General features: G+C 47.9%; 8 protein-coding genes across 8 annotated transcripts; 3 read left to right on the top strand and 5 right to left on the bottom strand.

Annotated features, from left to right (window-relative positions):
* The first annotated feature begins 31 nt into the window (after positions 1–31).
* Positions 32–575, top strand: BKA55DRAFT_738653 (uncharacterized protein). Its single transcript, XM_046201394.1, has one exon. The coding sequence runs from the start codon at positions 60–62 to the stop codon at positions 423–425; it is 366 nt and encodes a 121-aa protein (XP_046049638.1). The 5' UTR covers positions 32–59; the 3' UTR covers positions 426–575.
* Positions 576–756: 181 nt separating this feature from the next.
* BKA55DRAFT_569213 (putative methyltransferase-domain-containing protein) lies at positions 757–2,106 on the bottom strand. The gene has a single exon (XM_046192904.1). The coding sequence runs from the start codon at positions 2,028–2,030 to the stop codon at positions 873–875; it is 1,158 nt and encodes a 385-aa protein (XP_046049637.1). The 5' UTR covers positions 2,031–2,106; the 3' UTR covers positions 757–872.
* A 403-nt stretch (positions 2,107–2,509) lies between these two features.
* On the bottom strand, positions 2,510–3,701 carry BKA55DRAFT_569212 (uncharacterized protein). The gene has a single exon (XM_046192903.1). It carries the CDS (start codon positions 3,635–3,637, stop codon positions 2,876–2,878), a length of 762 nt encoding a protein of 253 aa, XP_046049636.1. The 5' UTR covers positions 3,638–3,701; the 3' UTR covers positions 2,510–2,875.
* Positions 3,702–4,443: 742 nt separating this feature from the next.
* BKA55DRAFT_511632 (kinetochore Sim4 complex subunit FTA2-domain-containing protein) lies at positions 4,444–5,573 on the top strand (the record flags this gene model as incomplete). Its single annotated transcript, XM_046187728.1, has 2 exons — positions 4,444–4,611; positions 4,662–5,573. 2 exons carry the CDS (start codon positions 4,444–4,446, stop codon positions 5,571–5,573), a joined length of 1,080 nt encoding a protein of 359 aa, XP_046049635.1.
* A 329-nt stretch (positions 5,574–5,902) lies between these two features.
* Positions 5,903–6,697, bottom strand: BKA55DRAFT_539869 (uncharacterized protein; the record flags this gene model as incomplete). Its single annotated transcript, XM_046190198.1, has 1 exon — positions 5,903–6,697. One exon carries the CDS (start codon positions 6,695–6,697, stop codon positions 5,903–5,905), a length of 795 nt encoding a protein of 264 aa, XP_046049634.1.
* An 825-nt stretch (positions 6,698–7,522) lies between these two features.
* BKA55DRAFT_569207 (Ecdysteroid kinase-domain-containing protein) lies at positions 7,523–8,809 on the top strand. The gene has a single exon (XM_046192902.1). The coding sequence runs from the start codon at positions 7,544–7,546 to the stop codon at positions 8,789–8,791; it is 1,248 nt and encodes a 415-aa protein (XP_046049633.1). The 5' UTR covers positions 7,523–7,543; the 3' UTR covers positions 8,792–8,809.
* Positions 8,810–8,874: 65 nt separating this feature from the next.
* Positions 8,875–14,803, bottom strand: BKA55DRAFT_690545 (ankyrin repeat-containing domain protein; the record flags this gene model as incomplete). The annotated part of the gene is made up of 11 exons (XM_046199516.1): positions 8,875–9,244; positions 9,297–10,803; positions 10,850–13,021; positions 13,070–13,504; positions 13,551–13,689; positions 13,760–13,990; positions 14,046–14,111; positions 14,166–14,225; positions 14,278–14,512; positions 14,565–14,649; positions 14,710–14,803. 11 exons carry the CDS (start codon positions 14,801–14,803, stop codon positions 8,875–8,877), a joined length of 5,394 nt encoding a protein of 1,797 aa, XP_046049632.1.
* A 38-nt stretch (positions 14,804–14,841) lies between these two features.
* Positions 14,842–16,267, bottom strand: BKA55DRAFT_377512 (uncharacterized protein). Its single transcript, XM_046185930.1, has 2 exons — positions 16,126–16,267; positions 14,842–16,060 (listed from the first exon to the last, which is right to left on the bottom strand). The coding sequence occupies exon 2, from the start codon at positions 16,035–16,037 to the stop codon at positions 15,153–15,155; it is 885 nt and encodes a 294-aa protein (XP_046049631.1). The 5' UTR covers positions 16,038–16,060; positions 16,126–16,267; the 3' UTR covers positions 14,842–15,152.
* Between the last annotated feature and the right edge of the window lie 136 nt (positions 16,268–16,403).

Raw genomic sequence — 16,403 nt, 5'->3', positions numbered from 1 at the left:
TATTTTGATCTCTCGTATTATATGCCCCTATCTGCTCTTTCGTCCATAGTGTTTCCAAAATGTCCGACAAAATCCAAGTCAACTACACCGTCGACCCCTCCAAGAACCCAGCTACATGGCCCAGTCCAGACAAACAGCCCAGCTTCGTCGACATACCCAAAGTCGACGTCATTTTCGTCAACATCAACGCGGACTCTGACTTCCGACTCCTTCGTACCGGCACCAATGAGAACATCCACCATGCTGTTATACAAGTGACCAAGCATATTTCTCGAGGTCTTTATAAACTTGTTAGTATGAATGTCAGCGAATATTCGTGTACGGTTGTCATGTCGGCGAATATGTCGAGGGATGAACTTATGTGGAAGAATGGGTTTCCGTGGGATCGTGAGAATGATCCTCAGGAGGAGGTTGTACTGAAGTAGTGAGGGGGCGATGGAATTAGCTTGTGGGGATTTGTGATCGTACTACTCTTATGGCCAGATTGGATGGGTGGTTCTTAAAGAGGAAGCTGGGAGGGATCTTTTGTTGGTTGCGTGACGTTTATTTGATCAGGGGTCGTTTTCACAACCAACAACAGATTTAATGCTTTATTAACACCAGCCCTTGTATCTTACTCACCTGGGAACAGTATGGTTTCACATTTATGTAACACAACGATACAGGGCATACCTTCTCATAAAACAGCATCATGTGTCAGTAGAGTCTTTTCGACTTGGGAACGGGACTGGATCAGTGGATAACATAAGTCTCAACCTTAGTCTTGACGTCTAGTCTGTTGTCATGTCTATCATGCCTGTATATCTAAATCTATATGAAGTCTATCTTCCTCTCTGGAATATCGCTGAAAAGAAATCCTTTAACCCTAATGTCTACGCCCAACCAATTCTAAAAAGCTCATAATGACTCTCATCCCCCCTCCCAACACCACTCCTCTTGTCCAACTTCTGCCTCTCTAAAATATCCAACCTCCTCCCATTCTTCCCACGCGGTCTATCCCTCTCTGCAAAAGCATCTTCAACAGTATCTCCAATACCAGCAAACTTCCCATTAGGTCGTATTGTAACCAGCAACCAGAAAACACCATCATCCGAAAGAAGTCGTGTTGCGCAGTCTCGTAACCAGCGTGCGTGCTCGGGAGCGTATACCACATCTGTGGCGAAGAGCATGCTTGCTGGGATGTCGAAGGGGGCGGAGTTTGAGAAATCTGCCCAGTCGAGGGGAGATGCTTGGACGGAAGAGGGGGTGTTGGGGTAGTTGATTGAGATGTTGGATTGGAGGTTTGAGAGAACGGCTGGGTGATAATCTGTTGCGATGATCTTGGAGTCGTTGATGCCCAGAGCGGGGATGAGTTTTCCGAGAACGAGACTTACAAGCCCGGTGCCTGCACCAAGCTCAATAATGCGAGTGTGTTTCGTAGGATCAAGTTTTGTCAGACCGAATCCTTCAGGGTCTGTACACATGAGATCCGAAAAGACGATCGAAGCGCCCCAACTTTGGAGTCCAACATCTTCAAAGTCTGTATCATTCGTCCCCGCAAGTCCGTCATTCAGTTGAACCGAAATCCTCCCATTAACCCTCCCAGGAATGTTCGTCTCAAACGAAAACTCCCTCAAAAACGGAGAGTTCTGATCATCTTCATCCAAGGCACTAGCAAACAGTGACTCAAAAATATACGCCGCCTGATCCAGCGCCCGCTGGCTCGCTTCCTCCGATGAAAATATCTCTAGACTTTCAACGCGTGAGATAAGTCCTGTCAACCAGCGCTCGGCAAAAGATTTCTCGTGAACATCTGCGCGAATGGTCGCAGGGGTCAGTTCAGCCTCGTCATCTTCGTTTCCAGATGTATATCCTGAATCCACTTCTGCAAACTTATGCTTCGAATCACACAACTCCTTCGAAAAAGGAAATGATAAAGGACAGTAAATAGCAGCCAAGTAGTGCAGAGCGTTGAATATATCTGTCTCGGCGATTTTAGAGAGTGTAAATAAAGGCGGTAAGCTGCTCGAAGGCAGCGCAAGGGTGCTCATCGTGCCGTCTAACAAATGAAGTAAAGATCGTGGAGAGAGTGGAAACAAATCCGGGGAGAAGAAAGATAAAAAGAAGGAGAAAAATATTAAAGTGGGTGGCGGGCGCTATCTTGAAATAGGTCTAAGCCCGGAACATGAAGCTATCGTGAGAAAAAAAATCTTGCTGATAGTCCCCACGTGGCCCACTGTTAGGCTAGCGTTAGAAGGTTACTAGGCCTTCTAAATGCCTGAGGATGATGTACTAAATTTGACTGACAGTGCTGAAATGTCGGTATGATTGTGGGTCTTTTGCGCTAGCTTTTCGGGGTTTGACTCCGATCACCTGGTTAAGGCTGGAGAGTTCATGATACTCTGGCATGACTCATGAAACCATAGCCAAGGTCCAACAAGGTATGTTAGGCTTTGCATAACTATGCATCTTTGGGGCTAGTAGAAGCGTTCAGTTTATGTAAAGACTTACAGTGTTTCAACATCTAAAGCCTCGAGCTTAGCTCATTGAATTATCTATAAAACCTTAACTAATTTCTGTAATAATTGGCTGACGTATTTTTCCTGTTCTATGCGGCTCTTGTAGAGTCTTAATACTGGCTAGCTGAGAGAGAGGCTATTGGTCGCCACTAAAGAGAAACAACGTAAGTTTCTGTTGCTAGTAGAAATGTTTGTGTCCTTGCATCGACTTCATCTTGACATTGGTTTTCTGCCCCAAATGAAGCGCATGGGAAAGTAAGCTCCTGTATCTTTCAACTCTGTCTCTAGATCTCGCACAAGGCTATCCAACCTCTCATCCGGCAACGGCTTCAAAGAAGGGCTCAAAGCTGTCACAATTAATAGATATCTCCAAGATGTTATCTGGACTCACCTTTCGCACCCGCCGCAAACCCCTTCGCAATGATCAAATCTGCTTCAACCCCTAACCTCCCTAACTCCTTATCAAGATTCCTCTTACCAACAGCTCTCATCGCCGTAATTTCTCGTACATCTTCGAGCCCGGCTTCAACCAACCAAGGCTTCATCTTGGGCGCTTCGAGAGGATCTAAGCCTGATGCTTTACAAACAGCTCTGATGCACGCAAACATATCGTGATACCTCGGATTCTCGTATTCTGGGGTTGGGCAGATACGATCGCAGTCACCAATTTGGATCCAACCACCTGGTTTGAGCCGTTTGATGTGTTCCGTGACGGCAGCGCGTTGGGCGGCACCAGAGCCAGCGGCGATGAGAATCATGCGCATGTTGATAAGATCAAAAGATTCCTGCCAAGATTCCGGTGTGTCATCCTTGATATCTTGCTTCACATATCTGATGCCATCCGTAGTCGTAGTTGGGAAGAAAGAATTATTGATATCCGTGCCGGTGAAAGTATGTTCGCATTGAGCTGGCTCGGGAATTGAAGACCGGACATCCCGCATCCAAAGTCCATCCGCAGTCCCGACATCAAGTATAGCCCGAGGCTGAGTTGAAAAGTCAATCGGCGGGAATATGAGTGTCCCATTTGTCGCCTGTTTGAAACCGAGGTGATAAATGGTCAGCCGGCCTATGTCACTGCTCACGTCTTGATCCTGGGCCTTGAGATACCACTCTGGTGTTGCATACACCGCCCCTGGCATTTTATGCTGTTTGAGATCGTCAATCTAGTGAGGGAGATTGAGTTAAAGGATATCTGTTTGCGTGAAATACTCTGCTTATAATTTTGTAAACGTCTACAAAGCTGACAGCACGTGCCTTTGCTGAGCGGCACAGCTGCTACGGAGTTGCATCAGTATAGGTTAGCCAACCGCAGTATCGCACAGGGTGTCGTTTTCGCTTCATGGATGAACCTCACTACACCGCTGAGCTACTCTAGTAATACGCACAGAAGGGTTGGTTTTGCATGCTATCAAATAGTAATTGTGAAATTTTTACATGTGGCATTATCTAAAGTCTTCTTGGCCAACCTTAAACGATATCGTGCTGATATGTTTGGTGAATCTACGAAGTAACTCTAGGGTTCGAACTTAACTTCACGCGTCAACATACACGCGCCCATCAACCACTGCATCTTCGGTTCGATTGCTGGAAGCCATCGCATACATAACATGCGGTTGTATCACTCATTTAATCCTTCGGAATGAGGTTGTCTATATAGATACACTTGTAGGACAGTTTCAAAGTCAGCTATCGTGTAAGGAATATGACCAAAATCCAGTGTCCTACCGTGAAACTTTCATATTCTCTGTGAAAACCCTTCTTTGAACCTTCTTTGAACCTTCATGATCGGATAAATTATAGTTCAGACCTCTCCCACAAGATGGATCCTGAAATCTTCCCAAATATCATCACCGTAAGGCTGAATAGCTTCATTTCGACGCCCCGTCCACGCAGCGCACTAGCCCCCAGCTCCTGTACACATTAATTCTGCCTTGCACTATAAATCATGCCGAGCAAGGGGCATATGCCTAAAGCCCAAGGGCCAAAACTCCCTCCCTACAAAGGCAATCTGATGTCCAAGAGAGTGGAGTTCCTCAAAGTCCTCGACGTCGACTCCGCCCACGGCACCGTCGTGAAAGCGCGGATAAAGAAACGTCACTACGCCATAAAATTCGTAAGTCCCTCACCTCCAAATATAATGTAAACCACGTTAACAACTCACAGTTCGTCAGTTCTAAAGCGCCGGTCAACACCAAGGAAGTCTACGGCGACAAACCAAGCTGGAGCTGCTGTGAAGCATTCGACTGGTATTTCTCACCCTTTGAGAATGAATGTCGAGCCTTTGGCAGATTGAAAGAAAGAAATGCGGAATATATCGCCATCAAGGTGCACGGATGGGTTGCTCTCACAGCAAAACAGATTGAGAAAAAGCTCGTTTCGTCGGGGGCGAAGGGCCGTGGCCTGAACGGATTTCCTGACGGTACTCTTTACGGAATTGTCAAAGACTGGGTCAACATGGTTCCGTATCACGATTCAAAGCAACGAGAGACTTATGACCAGATGGTAGCGGTGAAGCACTTCCCCAAAATGCTAAAAAATCTGCATAAGCTTCATTTTCTGGGGATAGTAATCCGAGACTTGAAGCCTGACCAGTACATCAATGGTGTACTAGTCGATCTCAGTCTCGCCTCTACAGTTCCCCATCCATACGGTCCAACGGTCTCAGGCAGAGAAAGTCCTTGGCAACCACGCTGGACATACGAAAGCCTCGCAGCATGGGATCTGTACTCATTCCAATGCCACGTTATTGATTTCTGGAAGCACAATTCACAGATATTCTTCCAGAAACGGCGTCGGAACGGGATACAAAAGAAGTGCAGTTTGCAAGCGTATCCTATAGCTCAAGCTCAGAACGCGAGCAATATACGCTCAGGCCGGTATAAACCAATCCTAACCTATTACGGCGAGTTTCTGGCAATGGTGCGGAAGCCGAACCACGATCCCCTTGATTTTCTGAGAAGACATCCGAAATATCCGAGGTCGATTGCATCATATACGGGAATACCCCCAGCGAAAGTCAAGTCAATGATTAGAGCTAGGAGGAGACAGATCGACAGTTGTTGTGCTGTTATGTAGTTTATTTAGTTCTACTATTCAGCGCTAGTATTTTGTACTTAATAAAAATGTATGAGTGTTGATCAGCGAAAACACACCGAGCATCTGGGCTGAAGGCCTTGGAAAATGCACTTGGTATGATCGACATGAAACGCATCGGATTTCATCTAGCGTCTCGCTATACAAGCAAAACTGTTGGACGGCGCGTATGCACTAGGCACTGCATGGTCAACTAGTGTCATCACATCCAGGTTATTCATGTCAAAAGTCCCACGGTTATGTAAGTAGTATACTATGTACAAAGAATGTCCAAGTAAAAGCAATCAGAACGAGCGCGTTGGCGCGGTCTTTTATACGATGTTGATACCAAGGAAACCACCAAGTCCAACAGCCATAACTCCCCAACTCCAAGACACGATAGATCCAGCCGAGCATCCATCATCGTCATGGTTCTTCTTCTTGGTAGGACTTGTGGATGAACTTTCACTATCGTCATCATCATCAGCAGCAGATCCAGAACCGCTTTTGGAACCGCTGCCAGAACCACTGCTGTCATCGTCGCTACCAGAGCCACTGCTGTGATCACCGCTTCCACTGCTTCCACTGTCTCCAGAGTCCGACCCTGAACTTCCATGATGAATCTTTCTCTTGCAGAGCTTGTTACTCGCTGTCTCCGTCGCTTTAGAAGCGGTTGACTTGGTTTTCGTAGTCTTCCTCTTCTCGAGATCAACGAAAGTAATAGGCGTCATCCAGAGTTCACTCTCTGACGAAGGAATGGTCCTGGATTGGACGGATTCAGTCTGCTTTGCGGTTATGGTTGCGCAAACAGCTGAGCCTGAGCCCAGGGAGCAATCGTATGTTGTTGAGCTAACAATAAGATTCATGCTTGACTCTTCGTAAGTCACAGTGATACCGTGGAAATCTCCATCGCAGGAGTAAGACGTGCCAAAGTTTGTCTGGCAGGCGAGAAGATATTCCGTCTTTGAGCCAGTTTCTGTGATCTGGGAGGCGTAGATATTTGTCGCGCTTCCTGTCTTTCTCTGAGGTAAAAAGACAGTTTTGGTAGAGTATTTGGTAGTGCTCCTTGCTGCATCAGCCATGTAAGGCGCGAGAGCAAGAAGGCTGATAGTAATTGAAGACCGCATGATGATGTTTGTTTGTCTGATTGAGAAACCTGTGGCCACAGAATCGACGGAAAGGCGGAAATGAGCTGAATATTTATCCTTAACCCAATTCAACCTCAAAATTCTTCAGGAACCATATCGTCCAATCGTCAGTGACATTCCCTTGCAACGCCCCTGGCAACCCTTGCTGACAGCTCAGCCCTGGGGGACAGGGGTAAGCGAGTGAATCATCTCGTCTAAGCTTGTTTTGTGGGAGGCCGTGGCTGTTTATGCTTGTTTTTCCGCAGCCACTACCGTCCCGTTATGGTATATAAAAAGGAGCGTTGTATCAAAGGGGGAATTGATCCTCTACTCTGAGGTAGCCCGTCTCTTTGACAAACGTCTTAGTCTGACCATGTTTGTCAACGTAGCTATTTGCTGTCCATTCAGCGGCAGAGTTAATACCCAGTAGGTATATAGTTCCCATTTGAGGGGCTGCTGTACACAGTCTACGTCAGTAAACCATCTATTCCCTGATGTTCACCGCCATCCCTTTGCGGGATCTTGGCAGGAACTCACTATTCAGCCCTATCATTTCGCTAGGCATCCTCTGTATCAGAACAGGGATGACCGAGGCTATGGCAGTTCCTCGTTCGTGTATATCGCTCAATTGAGTAGGTATTTTACAGTTGCCATCCTTCTACAGAACATTTGCCTTTACTGAAACTTCAAGTAGTATTGCCAAGTAAAGGAATCGAACCGAGGCCTCCAGGTTCAAATATGCCCCGCTCCGAGATGATTTTCCGAGCCGATGGGCTCAGCTTCAATGACGTAGCTTGCTTGACTTTTTATCTCTAACTTCGTGATAACCTCACCTCTAAACTCAAAATGGCAGACACAAGTTCCAAACGCGTCGCCGAGGTTCTTCTAGAGCCTATAGGCTTAAAGATTACATCTTTCCAAGAGATACAATCCCTTTGGGCTGGATACGGCCATATCTGCGCTCTGACCGCAAAACCAAAGGACGCCGAAACAGCTAGCAGAGTCCGCAAATACCTGCATGCAGCCGAGTCAAACAATACGTTCTTTCTCATTCTCAAGCTCATATCTCCTCCGCCTGGTCCAACAGACGAAGGTCACTTGCGCAAGATTCTAAGTTACGACGTTGAGCAGTATTTCTACGAACATGTTGCTCCTCAATTGGATGACGATGTTGCAGTAGCTCACTGTTTGACGTCGAGTTGGAAGTCGAAGCATGAAGATGGAGAGTTACGGGGCCTCACTGCTACCATTCTTACAGACTTGAGAGTCAAGTTTCCGGTTGAAGGAGAGAAGAGATCGGTTTTGAGTTCACGACAAGTTCAGTCTGCGTTGGAATGGTTAGCCAAGTTTCACAGCAACTCATGGAAATCTCTACCTGCAAACTTGGATGAGTATCTTCTTCCGCCTCTTGAGGAGTTCAAGCGACGAGATGCAGGTGAAGCTGGGGGAAGCAAGTTATGGTTGAACGGAGGATACACTTACCTTGCGACTCGACGCACAGAGTATAAGTCTCTTGCTGGCGATACATACTCAGAGTGGTCAGATGCATTTTGTGCACCATTTCAAGGATCGGATAAGTCTACTGCTGAAGTAGTAGCTGACTTCCTCACACCAACTGGTCGACCCTTCGAGACATTTATCCACGGCGATGTCAAGTCTGAGAATCTCTTTACTACCGAGTTAGGGGATGCTGTCTGCTTCTTCGACTTTCAATACGTCGGTCTGGGTCTGGGAGTCTGCGATCTCGCCAAGCTATTCACTTGCTCTGTCCCTCTCGACATGCTAACAGACTGTCCATCCATTCCCGACGAAATGGCCATGGACCACGGTGAAAAGGCTTTAATGTATCTCTACCATGAGACCTTGTTGAGCCGTCGACCTTCGGACAAAGAACCCCTGGATTATAATTGGGAAACTCTCGTTCGACATTGGGAGTGTGCTCTTGTCGATTGGTGTCGCTTCCAAGCATCATGGGGATTCTGGGGAAACACGGAGTGGCTTGAGGCGAGAGTTAGACATATTCTTAAAGATGCTAAGTGGAGAGAGTGGTTGCAGAAGGAAGTTTCTGACACAGGACGGTCTTCGAGTATATAGAAAATAGATGAATAGATTTCTCTTTGATTCAGTATGCTCACAATAACACTTTATACACTTCAAATACAACAAGTACTACCTTTCTAGTCTGAAACCTCACTATCAAACTCCTCGTAAGGAATTTCTTCAAAGTCCATAAGCACATCCTCATCGCCACCACCATCGTTCACATTCATCTCGCCAGCGTCCTCTTCCTTCGACGTATCGTCTTCATCCCACTCACTCCCTCGTTGAACAAACGACGAATGATCAGGGTGTATCTTGTCAGCAGCCCTGTAACATTTGAAACACAGACTGAAGTCAAAACATAGTGAGCAGTTGAAATAGATGCCGTGAGACTCGATCAAACAACAGTCACAGTAAATGTTCCCGTTGTCCTGGGACCCTGGAGCACTACCCCGTTTTCTCGACCGAGTCTTCTCAGTACTTGGTCGGTCTATTAGACTTTCAACACTAGAAAGGGTTTTCGTCAGTGTGGACATCAAAGGAGATGACGGGTACTTACAAGTCGGCCTGGTGATAATAGGCTACCTCACAAACCGTCCAGTCTCTGTCAACTCCATACCCCTTGATAGTAGGGTCAGCACCGTGCTTTAAGAGGAACGAGACCATATCAGTGCTTGGAGATTCGGTCTCAAGTTGACGATTCCAGATTCGTGCTGCACGAGCAGCCCAGAGAAGTGGTGTCCACCCATCGTCGTCCCTCACATCGATACCAGCGCCAACTCTCTGAGAGCGCTCTAGCACTGCCTGCACCAACTCAACATCTCCGGTCATGACAGCATAGTGCAGGGGTACCCGGCCAAGTTCATCCGCGGCCGCGAAATCAGAGTCAGGAATTTCCAGGAGGTTGAGAACCTCAAGGGAGTTATAGCACGCCAAATGGACTGCTTTGCGATTCCAGGAATCTTGATCCTGGGGCGAGGCATTTGAGTTGAGAAGGAGCCGGATCGTGTCTGCAGGGCACGCTAGACATGCTGAGATGAGGGGATATTGGAATAATCCCCCGGTGGTTCTTGGGCTGGCTCCGTTCACAAGGAGAAGAGCGATTATATCACTGGCCAGGGGAGATGATAATAGGCCGCGTCGAAGTGTCGCTGAAATCAGAGGGGTTCCATAAACTCCTTCGCAGCATGAGTTGACGTCCATCTCATGCTCGATCAATGATCGAACCATTGCTAGTGAACCCAATCTACACGCCTCGTGAAGTGGTGTGACTCTTTGCTGTGATGTTATGAAGCTTTGGGTCAGCAGTGAAGGCTCCTTTTTCAACATATAGAAGAAGATATCATCGAGCTGAGGTCCAATAGCAACGATCAGAGGCGTATCTTTATCAGAGTTCAAGACGTCTAGCTTTCCGCCGGCATTGATGAGAAGTCGGACCGTCTCAAGGGTCGTAGAGCTGTTGACACAGTGAAGTGCCGTGTTCTGTTTCTTGTCCCTCATTTCCAGATCAGGATTGTATTCGAGAATCTTGCGAATCATGCCACTGGGTGCATTATTTTTGACAGCATATGCCAGTAGTGATTCACCGTCCTCATTGACATTATTAACGTCAGCACCGGCTTCGAGTAGTGCCTCAACGACCTCAGTGTACCCAGCAATTGCTACGATGCGCAAATCCAACTGGATGGTGGCCGCACCAAGATCGGGCTTAGTCTTAGACTCAAGCAGAATTTGAACAGTGGCAAGATTATTCGCAGAAATGGCCAAATTCAGGGCTGTTCGGGAGTCTGCATTGCCTTTGCTGATGTCTGCACCGTGCTGGAGAAGAAGACGAACCATCTCAGGATAGGGCGTGGCTTCGTGTAGAGGCGTCGATTTGCTCTCGTAGTAGGTGACGTTCAAATCGGCATTTGCCTCTGCAAGCCATTGCACCATATTCGTATGTCCACCGCTTATCGCAGCGCCTATTACTGGTATGTCGTCCGAGTCTCGCGCATCGGGGTCTGCTCCCTTTCCAAGGAGATACTGAACAATCTCGGGACGACTCCAGTCAACAGCCGCTTGCACTACAAGAGGTTAGTATGTATCTCTCTAAGCACGATAGGTACGAACTCGGTGTGCGTGACCACCCTTCATATGGCGGCGCTTCACGCTTGTCGACTGTGGCCTTGTTTTCGATAAGCAATTTGACTATATCCAAGTCTCCCTTGGAAATTGCCTGTATGAGAGGTGTATTAGCACCATCGGGTGTCAGATCTGGATCAGCATTATTCTCAATCAACATCTTGCAGAGATCAAGCCTTCCGTTCTGAATAGCCGTTCTTAGCGCTGTTTCGCCAGTCGAGGTGACATTGTTGGGGCTGAAGCCGTGACTGAGAAGAAGCTTTAGACATTTCTTATTCTCGTTGTCGACAGCCTGATTCACTGGGTGTCTGTCCGAATCATGCACCAAGCTCTCAACTGCGTCTTTACGCGAGAGTATGGCCTCTAATGCAGTGAAGGAGCCCCATATGGCAGCCATGTTCAAAGCCGTGCGGTGGTTCCCTGGGGCCTCGTCCCCGATGCTAGCGCCTTGTTCTAGCAAGAACTCGACTGTCTCGCCAGAAGCCCATTCGGTTGCTGTATGCAACGCAGTGTGTCCTTGGGCGTTCTTTGCTGTGAGACTCGCTCCCGCATGCATGAGTAACTTGGCGCAACTTATATGGGAGTTGTTTACTGCTGTATAGATGAAGCTGTTGCTGTTGGGCGTTGTGTTCTCCGGAGGGTTAGGGTCTACTCCCAGCTGGAGTAGTCTGGTGACAACATCATCCATACCTGAACCGGCAGCCCTATACATTGGCTTCACGAGCCATTCAAGAGGGCCGGGTACACGTTCTTCAGGGAGAATGCCTTCGGCATCGTCCTCACCCCTGCTCGCTCCATTTAATGAATCATCCGGTAGATCATTCGCTTGTGCATTCTCGCTGGCCTTGACGCTCTGTTCAGACTCTTCTGTCTTACTTTCTTCTGATGAGAGGGTACAGGGAGGCTTAGGCAGTTTACTGACTAGTTCCCTAAGTGCCTCGTCGTTACCCGAATGGCTGGCAACTCTTGCAGCTTCGTGTAGGTTCTCGTCGCTAAAGTCCAGATCATCTGAATATGAATTCATCAAGAGTCGAATGACGGCAACGTGACCTGCTCTGCAAGCCTCAATCAGGGCCTGGCCGCGTGACTCGGCTTGATCTTGATTTCTTTCTAAAAGTGTCTCTACAACCGCCACGAGGCCCAAGTGAGCTGCAACGGGAAGAGGCTTTATGTGTGTCGATGGTGGCTTCAGTTGCGTGTTGGGCATGGCAAACAGTGACTGAGCCCAGAATTGGAACACTGAATCGTTCTCAAACAAGTCCAGCAGTTGCTTTTCGGATGTATCAACTTGCTGCCAGTGTTTGGACCAGAATTCGATAGCATAAGGCAGACGCTGGGCCGCGTATTCTGGCCTCTCAGCTGCTTCTTGGAAATAGCTGACGCATGTTTGCAATATCCCCTCATGGCTTCTGGTCTCAGTCGTATAGTACCACGTCATTTCACCAGCAGATGAGCTGTGGCTTTCGAGCCAAGTGCGGGTGTTAGGGTGTCTAAATCGAATCTCTCCGTTAGTGGAAGTGATTAGCCCCCCAAAGTTGCGTATAATCTCTGATAAGACTGGCGGAGTGGTTTTGCCTCCCTCAACTTGAAGCCACACAATGTCGGAGACACGACAGAGCTCGTCACATCGTAGAGGTCTATAGCAGGTTAGAAGCCATGAGAGCAGTATTTTAGCCCATGGCCTCTGCATTTCAGCCATGCCGTCCAAGATTTCCGCGAAAATGAGAGCTGGAGTGAGGGTCTTGTTGTGCAGCCACTGAATACGTTTGAGTTCCTTTGTGTCCGACCCGAGCCACTCGAGGACCAGTTCACAGAGATCATGATCATCTGCACAGCTGCAGAGTGCGCTGAGGACATCGCGATCATGGTCAGTACCAACGTATTCCCCGAACTTCTTCATGAGTTTCGATGCCTCCGTTTCAACGGAAAACGGTACGGGCTCTTTGGGGTCATGATCGATCTTTCTGATATGCTCTGCAGGGAATTCAGATAAAGCCGTGGTAATGCGTTGGTCCCCAGGAGTTCCCTTTGTGGTTGTTATCAACAACTTGAGACAATGTTCACTCCTAAGAAGAAGCTTGTGGATCTCAGAAAGGAACCATATCGCAGACTCATCGCACTCATCAAAACATCCGAGGACGTGAATACCCTGCTGGAAATCTTCTTTCAATCAGTTCTGTAAGTAGTCGAGCTTTTAATTTGACACACCTTTCACGCCCTGTAGACTCTCCAATTCATCAAACAGAGCCGATCGGTGCAAAGCTTCGGCCCTGATAAGAGTGTCCATTGGCCTTTGTACAAAACTTCCAGTCTGCAGTCTATTGCATACAATACGACCAAGGAAGGTCCGCAGCATGGCATCGCAATTGTTGAACCGGATGTCATGGGCATCAAACTTCATGTATAATAACGGATGGAATGTGCCGCTTCTGTTGTTGTCCAGAAAGAAACTGGCGTTTTCAGTTGCTGCTTTGGCACCGGAAGAACATCTCATATGCGTTATGAGCGTTTCCTTTCGCTTTGGTAATTCTAGGAGATCTGAGTTTTGCCAGCCTTCATCGAGTTTGTGGTATGGCAGTACTGGCGACGCCTGATTGATCATTTTGCGAAAAGCGACATGCTGTTCGTCCGTTAGGCTTCCCACTGAGAATAATATTAGTGATTGTCCTATGCTCAGTGACTAACTTACTGAGCCAGTCTGCGTCCGGAATATCGTTCACAGGATGGACTCCATCTTCTCCCGCCAAGATCAAATCGCTGTTTGGCTTCTCCATCTTTACCACTCGCTCAAAAGGAGTAGCCATAGTGGACATGCAGAGAGGAAAGACCTTTTACAGATTAATCAGCAAGAAACGGCCCCAAGTATCTTCTCATACTGCGAAGTACAGATACACTAACCTGTTCTGCCGGGTCTAAGTGGAGGTTAGAGACGACATTGATGAAGTTGGCCTGAGTAAGCATCTGAGTCCCAAGGAACGCGTCGTTCACTTTTGTAATCGTCTTTGTGAGGCTTTTGGCGTACCAAACCATATTACCAGACCAGAGGTGTCGTTTCTGGGCCACCAATCGCAACACAGCCTCTTCCAAGAGACCAATGGAGGGATATCTGTGCGGATAGCCGAAGAAATACTGCCATTACCTAGTCAGTGAATCTCATACATCATGACAACACCATCTTTCTCACCATAGCGCGAGTACAATGTAAGATGTCAGCGTACTTGTCTTCATGATCAGTAGCCATCGCCAGTGCCTGCATCCATTAGCAGCAATTACAATTGAGGCCACTCAATCTGTAGGCATTTACCGCTTTCACTATAGTCCCTCCAACATCGTGAGAAAAGAAATGTATCGGTCGTCTAATCCCCTGCATAGGAATTGGTTAGTGGCGGAAGTAAAACCAGTGCAAGGTGACAAACCGTGATCTCGGATGTCCGAAGCTTTCGAAGAGCTTCCAACAGTGCTTCTGCCTCTTGATAAACACCGTATGGCGTATAATATCTACCAGTTTCAATATCAGTTTGATAGCTGTAGGACATTATTCGTCCTTTGCTCTCTGATGCGGCAACAAGGGCGTTGTTGATCCATATCGTGTCAGATCCCTTTGTCCACGAGTCTTCACCGGTCCCGTAGATTCCGTGAATAAGAACGACACTAGAAAGTCATAAAGTCAGTACGGGTCTTCAACGCGTTTACTGGGACTCACTCATAAGGAACGAGAGGAGTTCCGCTGCTGGAAGCGTCATCGGGGGACGTAACCTGTTCTCCGTCTTGTATTATCTTCAATCCGACTTTATGAAGCTATCAGTTATATCCCTGCCTCTATGATAAGATATCTTGAAGCGACTTACATCTTTGAAATTCCTCGTCATCCTGCCTCTCATTGACTGCTGTCTGGATCTCCAAAACAGGTTTTTCCATTTCGGGAACGACTATCTCAACCATGGTCACAATCAAGCTCAAGCCTTCAGCTCGGCTGGTTGAGATCGAATTGTTCTCCAAGTATTCAACTCAATCTCTGGTGGGTAGTCGTTTGGATATCCGCAGCCTACTTTGAGAGCCTCACAAAGGGTGAACAAGAGATTGTCCTTCCAAGGAGGGGGAGGCAAGGCAGCACTGCAGATAGTGTGACGAGTTTGCGAGGTGCAGCTGTATCACCATCACCCCTGTATCTTACATGCATATACCCCTGCCCTACTACAGCCTGACTAGGGGCTTCTCCATGGAAGGGTTGGTCATTGATTGATTTCCAGTGGCTGTCTATGTTTACCAACAAGTTTTGCGTACCACGAGTTCATTTTGCAACAAATGGAGCCTCGACAGCCATTCTCACTTTGCACAATTGATTCAAATCCACGCTCGCCAAGTCTTTCGCACCGCAAGACCTTCCCTTCTTGCTTACCCCCCCTGTCTCTCTGGGATTAAATAAGATGGGGTCATCCAATGGTATCTTGGAAAGCTTGCGTTCCCACCCAGTGACCCAGTCAACGTCAGCCTGTAGCGTAACTTCAGCGTTAAAACGCTCATCCCCAGATCGTCGCACAAGAATCGCAGTCGTTACTGAATCTGGCACCCCCGTCTTACGGCGCTCATTCTCCTGCAAATTCCATACTGCCACCGTAGATTCGCCCGAGTTCTTCCCGGTACCGAGGTTGATGCTGCCCGTAACAGTCGTCGCATCGCTGATATCCCTGCTGTACGTCTTCTCCAAGCTTGCTGTAGCGCCGGCCTGGAGGAAGGGCACACCTGAAGCACCCAGGTTCAGCTGGCCGCTGCGCGTTGTCGTCTCGGTATCAGTCGTCGGTACCACTGTCCAACGTTCCTCGGGCGCGATGGCATCTACAACGAGATTCGAGTCGTTCTTGGCGAAGAACTCGATTTCGACTTTGGCTCGAATGACCCTTCGTGAGCTCTTCTGAGGATCAAAGCGGAAACGGAAAACCATCAGCGTGGCTTTGTCTCCTCCTTCGTTGTATGATCCGTGGGTGACGGAAAGCAACTCAACGCGAGTATGGATGCTGCCACTGGTGCGCTCAATGATGTTCCGTCTCTCCCAATCGCTCATTGAGGTATTTTCAGTTCGTAGAGTGTCATCTTCACCGATGACCTGGTTATCCATAGGCGTATCGAAGACCAAGAGCGGCTCATCTGCTTGATCGTCATTCTGTGAGGTTGTCATCGCTGTCAAGTTTCTGATCTATACTGTGAGGATATAGTGGTTGAGTGTCTGGTGTGAGATAGAGGCTTCAATGTGCGGTAATTCAAACCTTTATCTTTCAACAAACTCTTCCTATTGCTTACAAGTCTCTTCGATATGTAGGACACCTTCCTGGCAGGCCTGGGTACCTAGCACAAAGTCATATCGCCCCGCAGCGAGTGGCACATGCTGACCATGCAGGACTGTGGGCGGTTCGAGGGCCAATCATCAGAAGTTGAGTGGATGTACCCAAGACAAGGCTGATAACCCCTACTTTCAGGCCTTTTCGGTTGGTAATCCAGCTCTATCCATCCAATTGACCTTCTTGTTCATTCTCACTTCCTATGG

Source organism: Fusarium redolens (assembly GCF_020744475.1).
Source record: "Fusarium redolens strain MPI-CAGE-AT-0023 chromosome Unknown BKA55scaffold_8, whole genome shotgun sequence".
In the NCBI taxonomy this organism is placed as follows: domain Eukaryota; kingdom Fungi; phylum Ascomycota; class Sordariomycetes; order Hypocreales; family Nectriaceae; genus Fusarium; species Fusarium redolens.
This window is presented reverse-complemented; position numbering and strand designations above follow the sequence as displayed.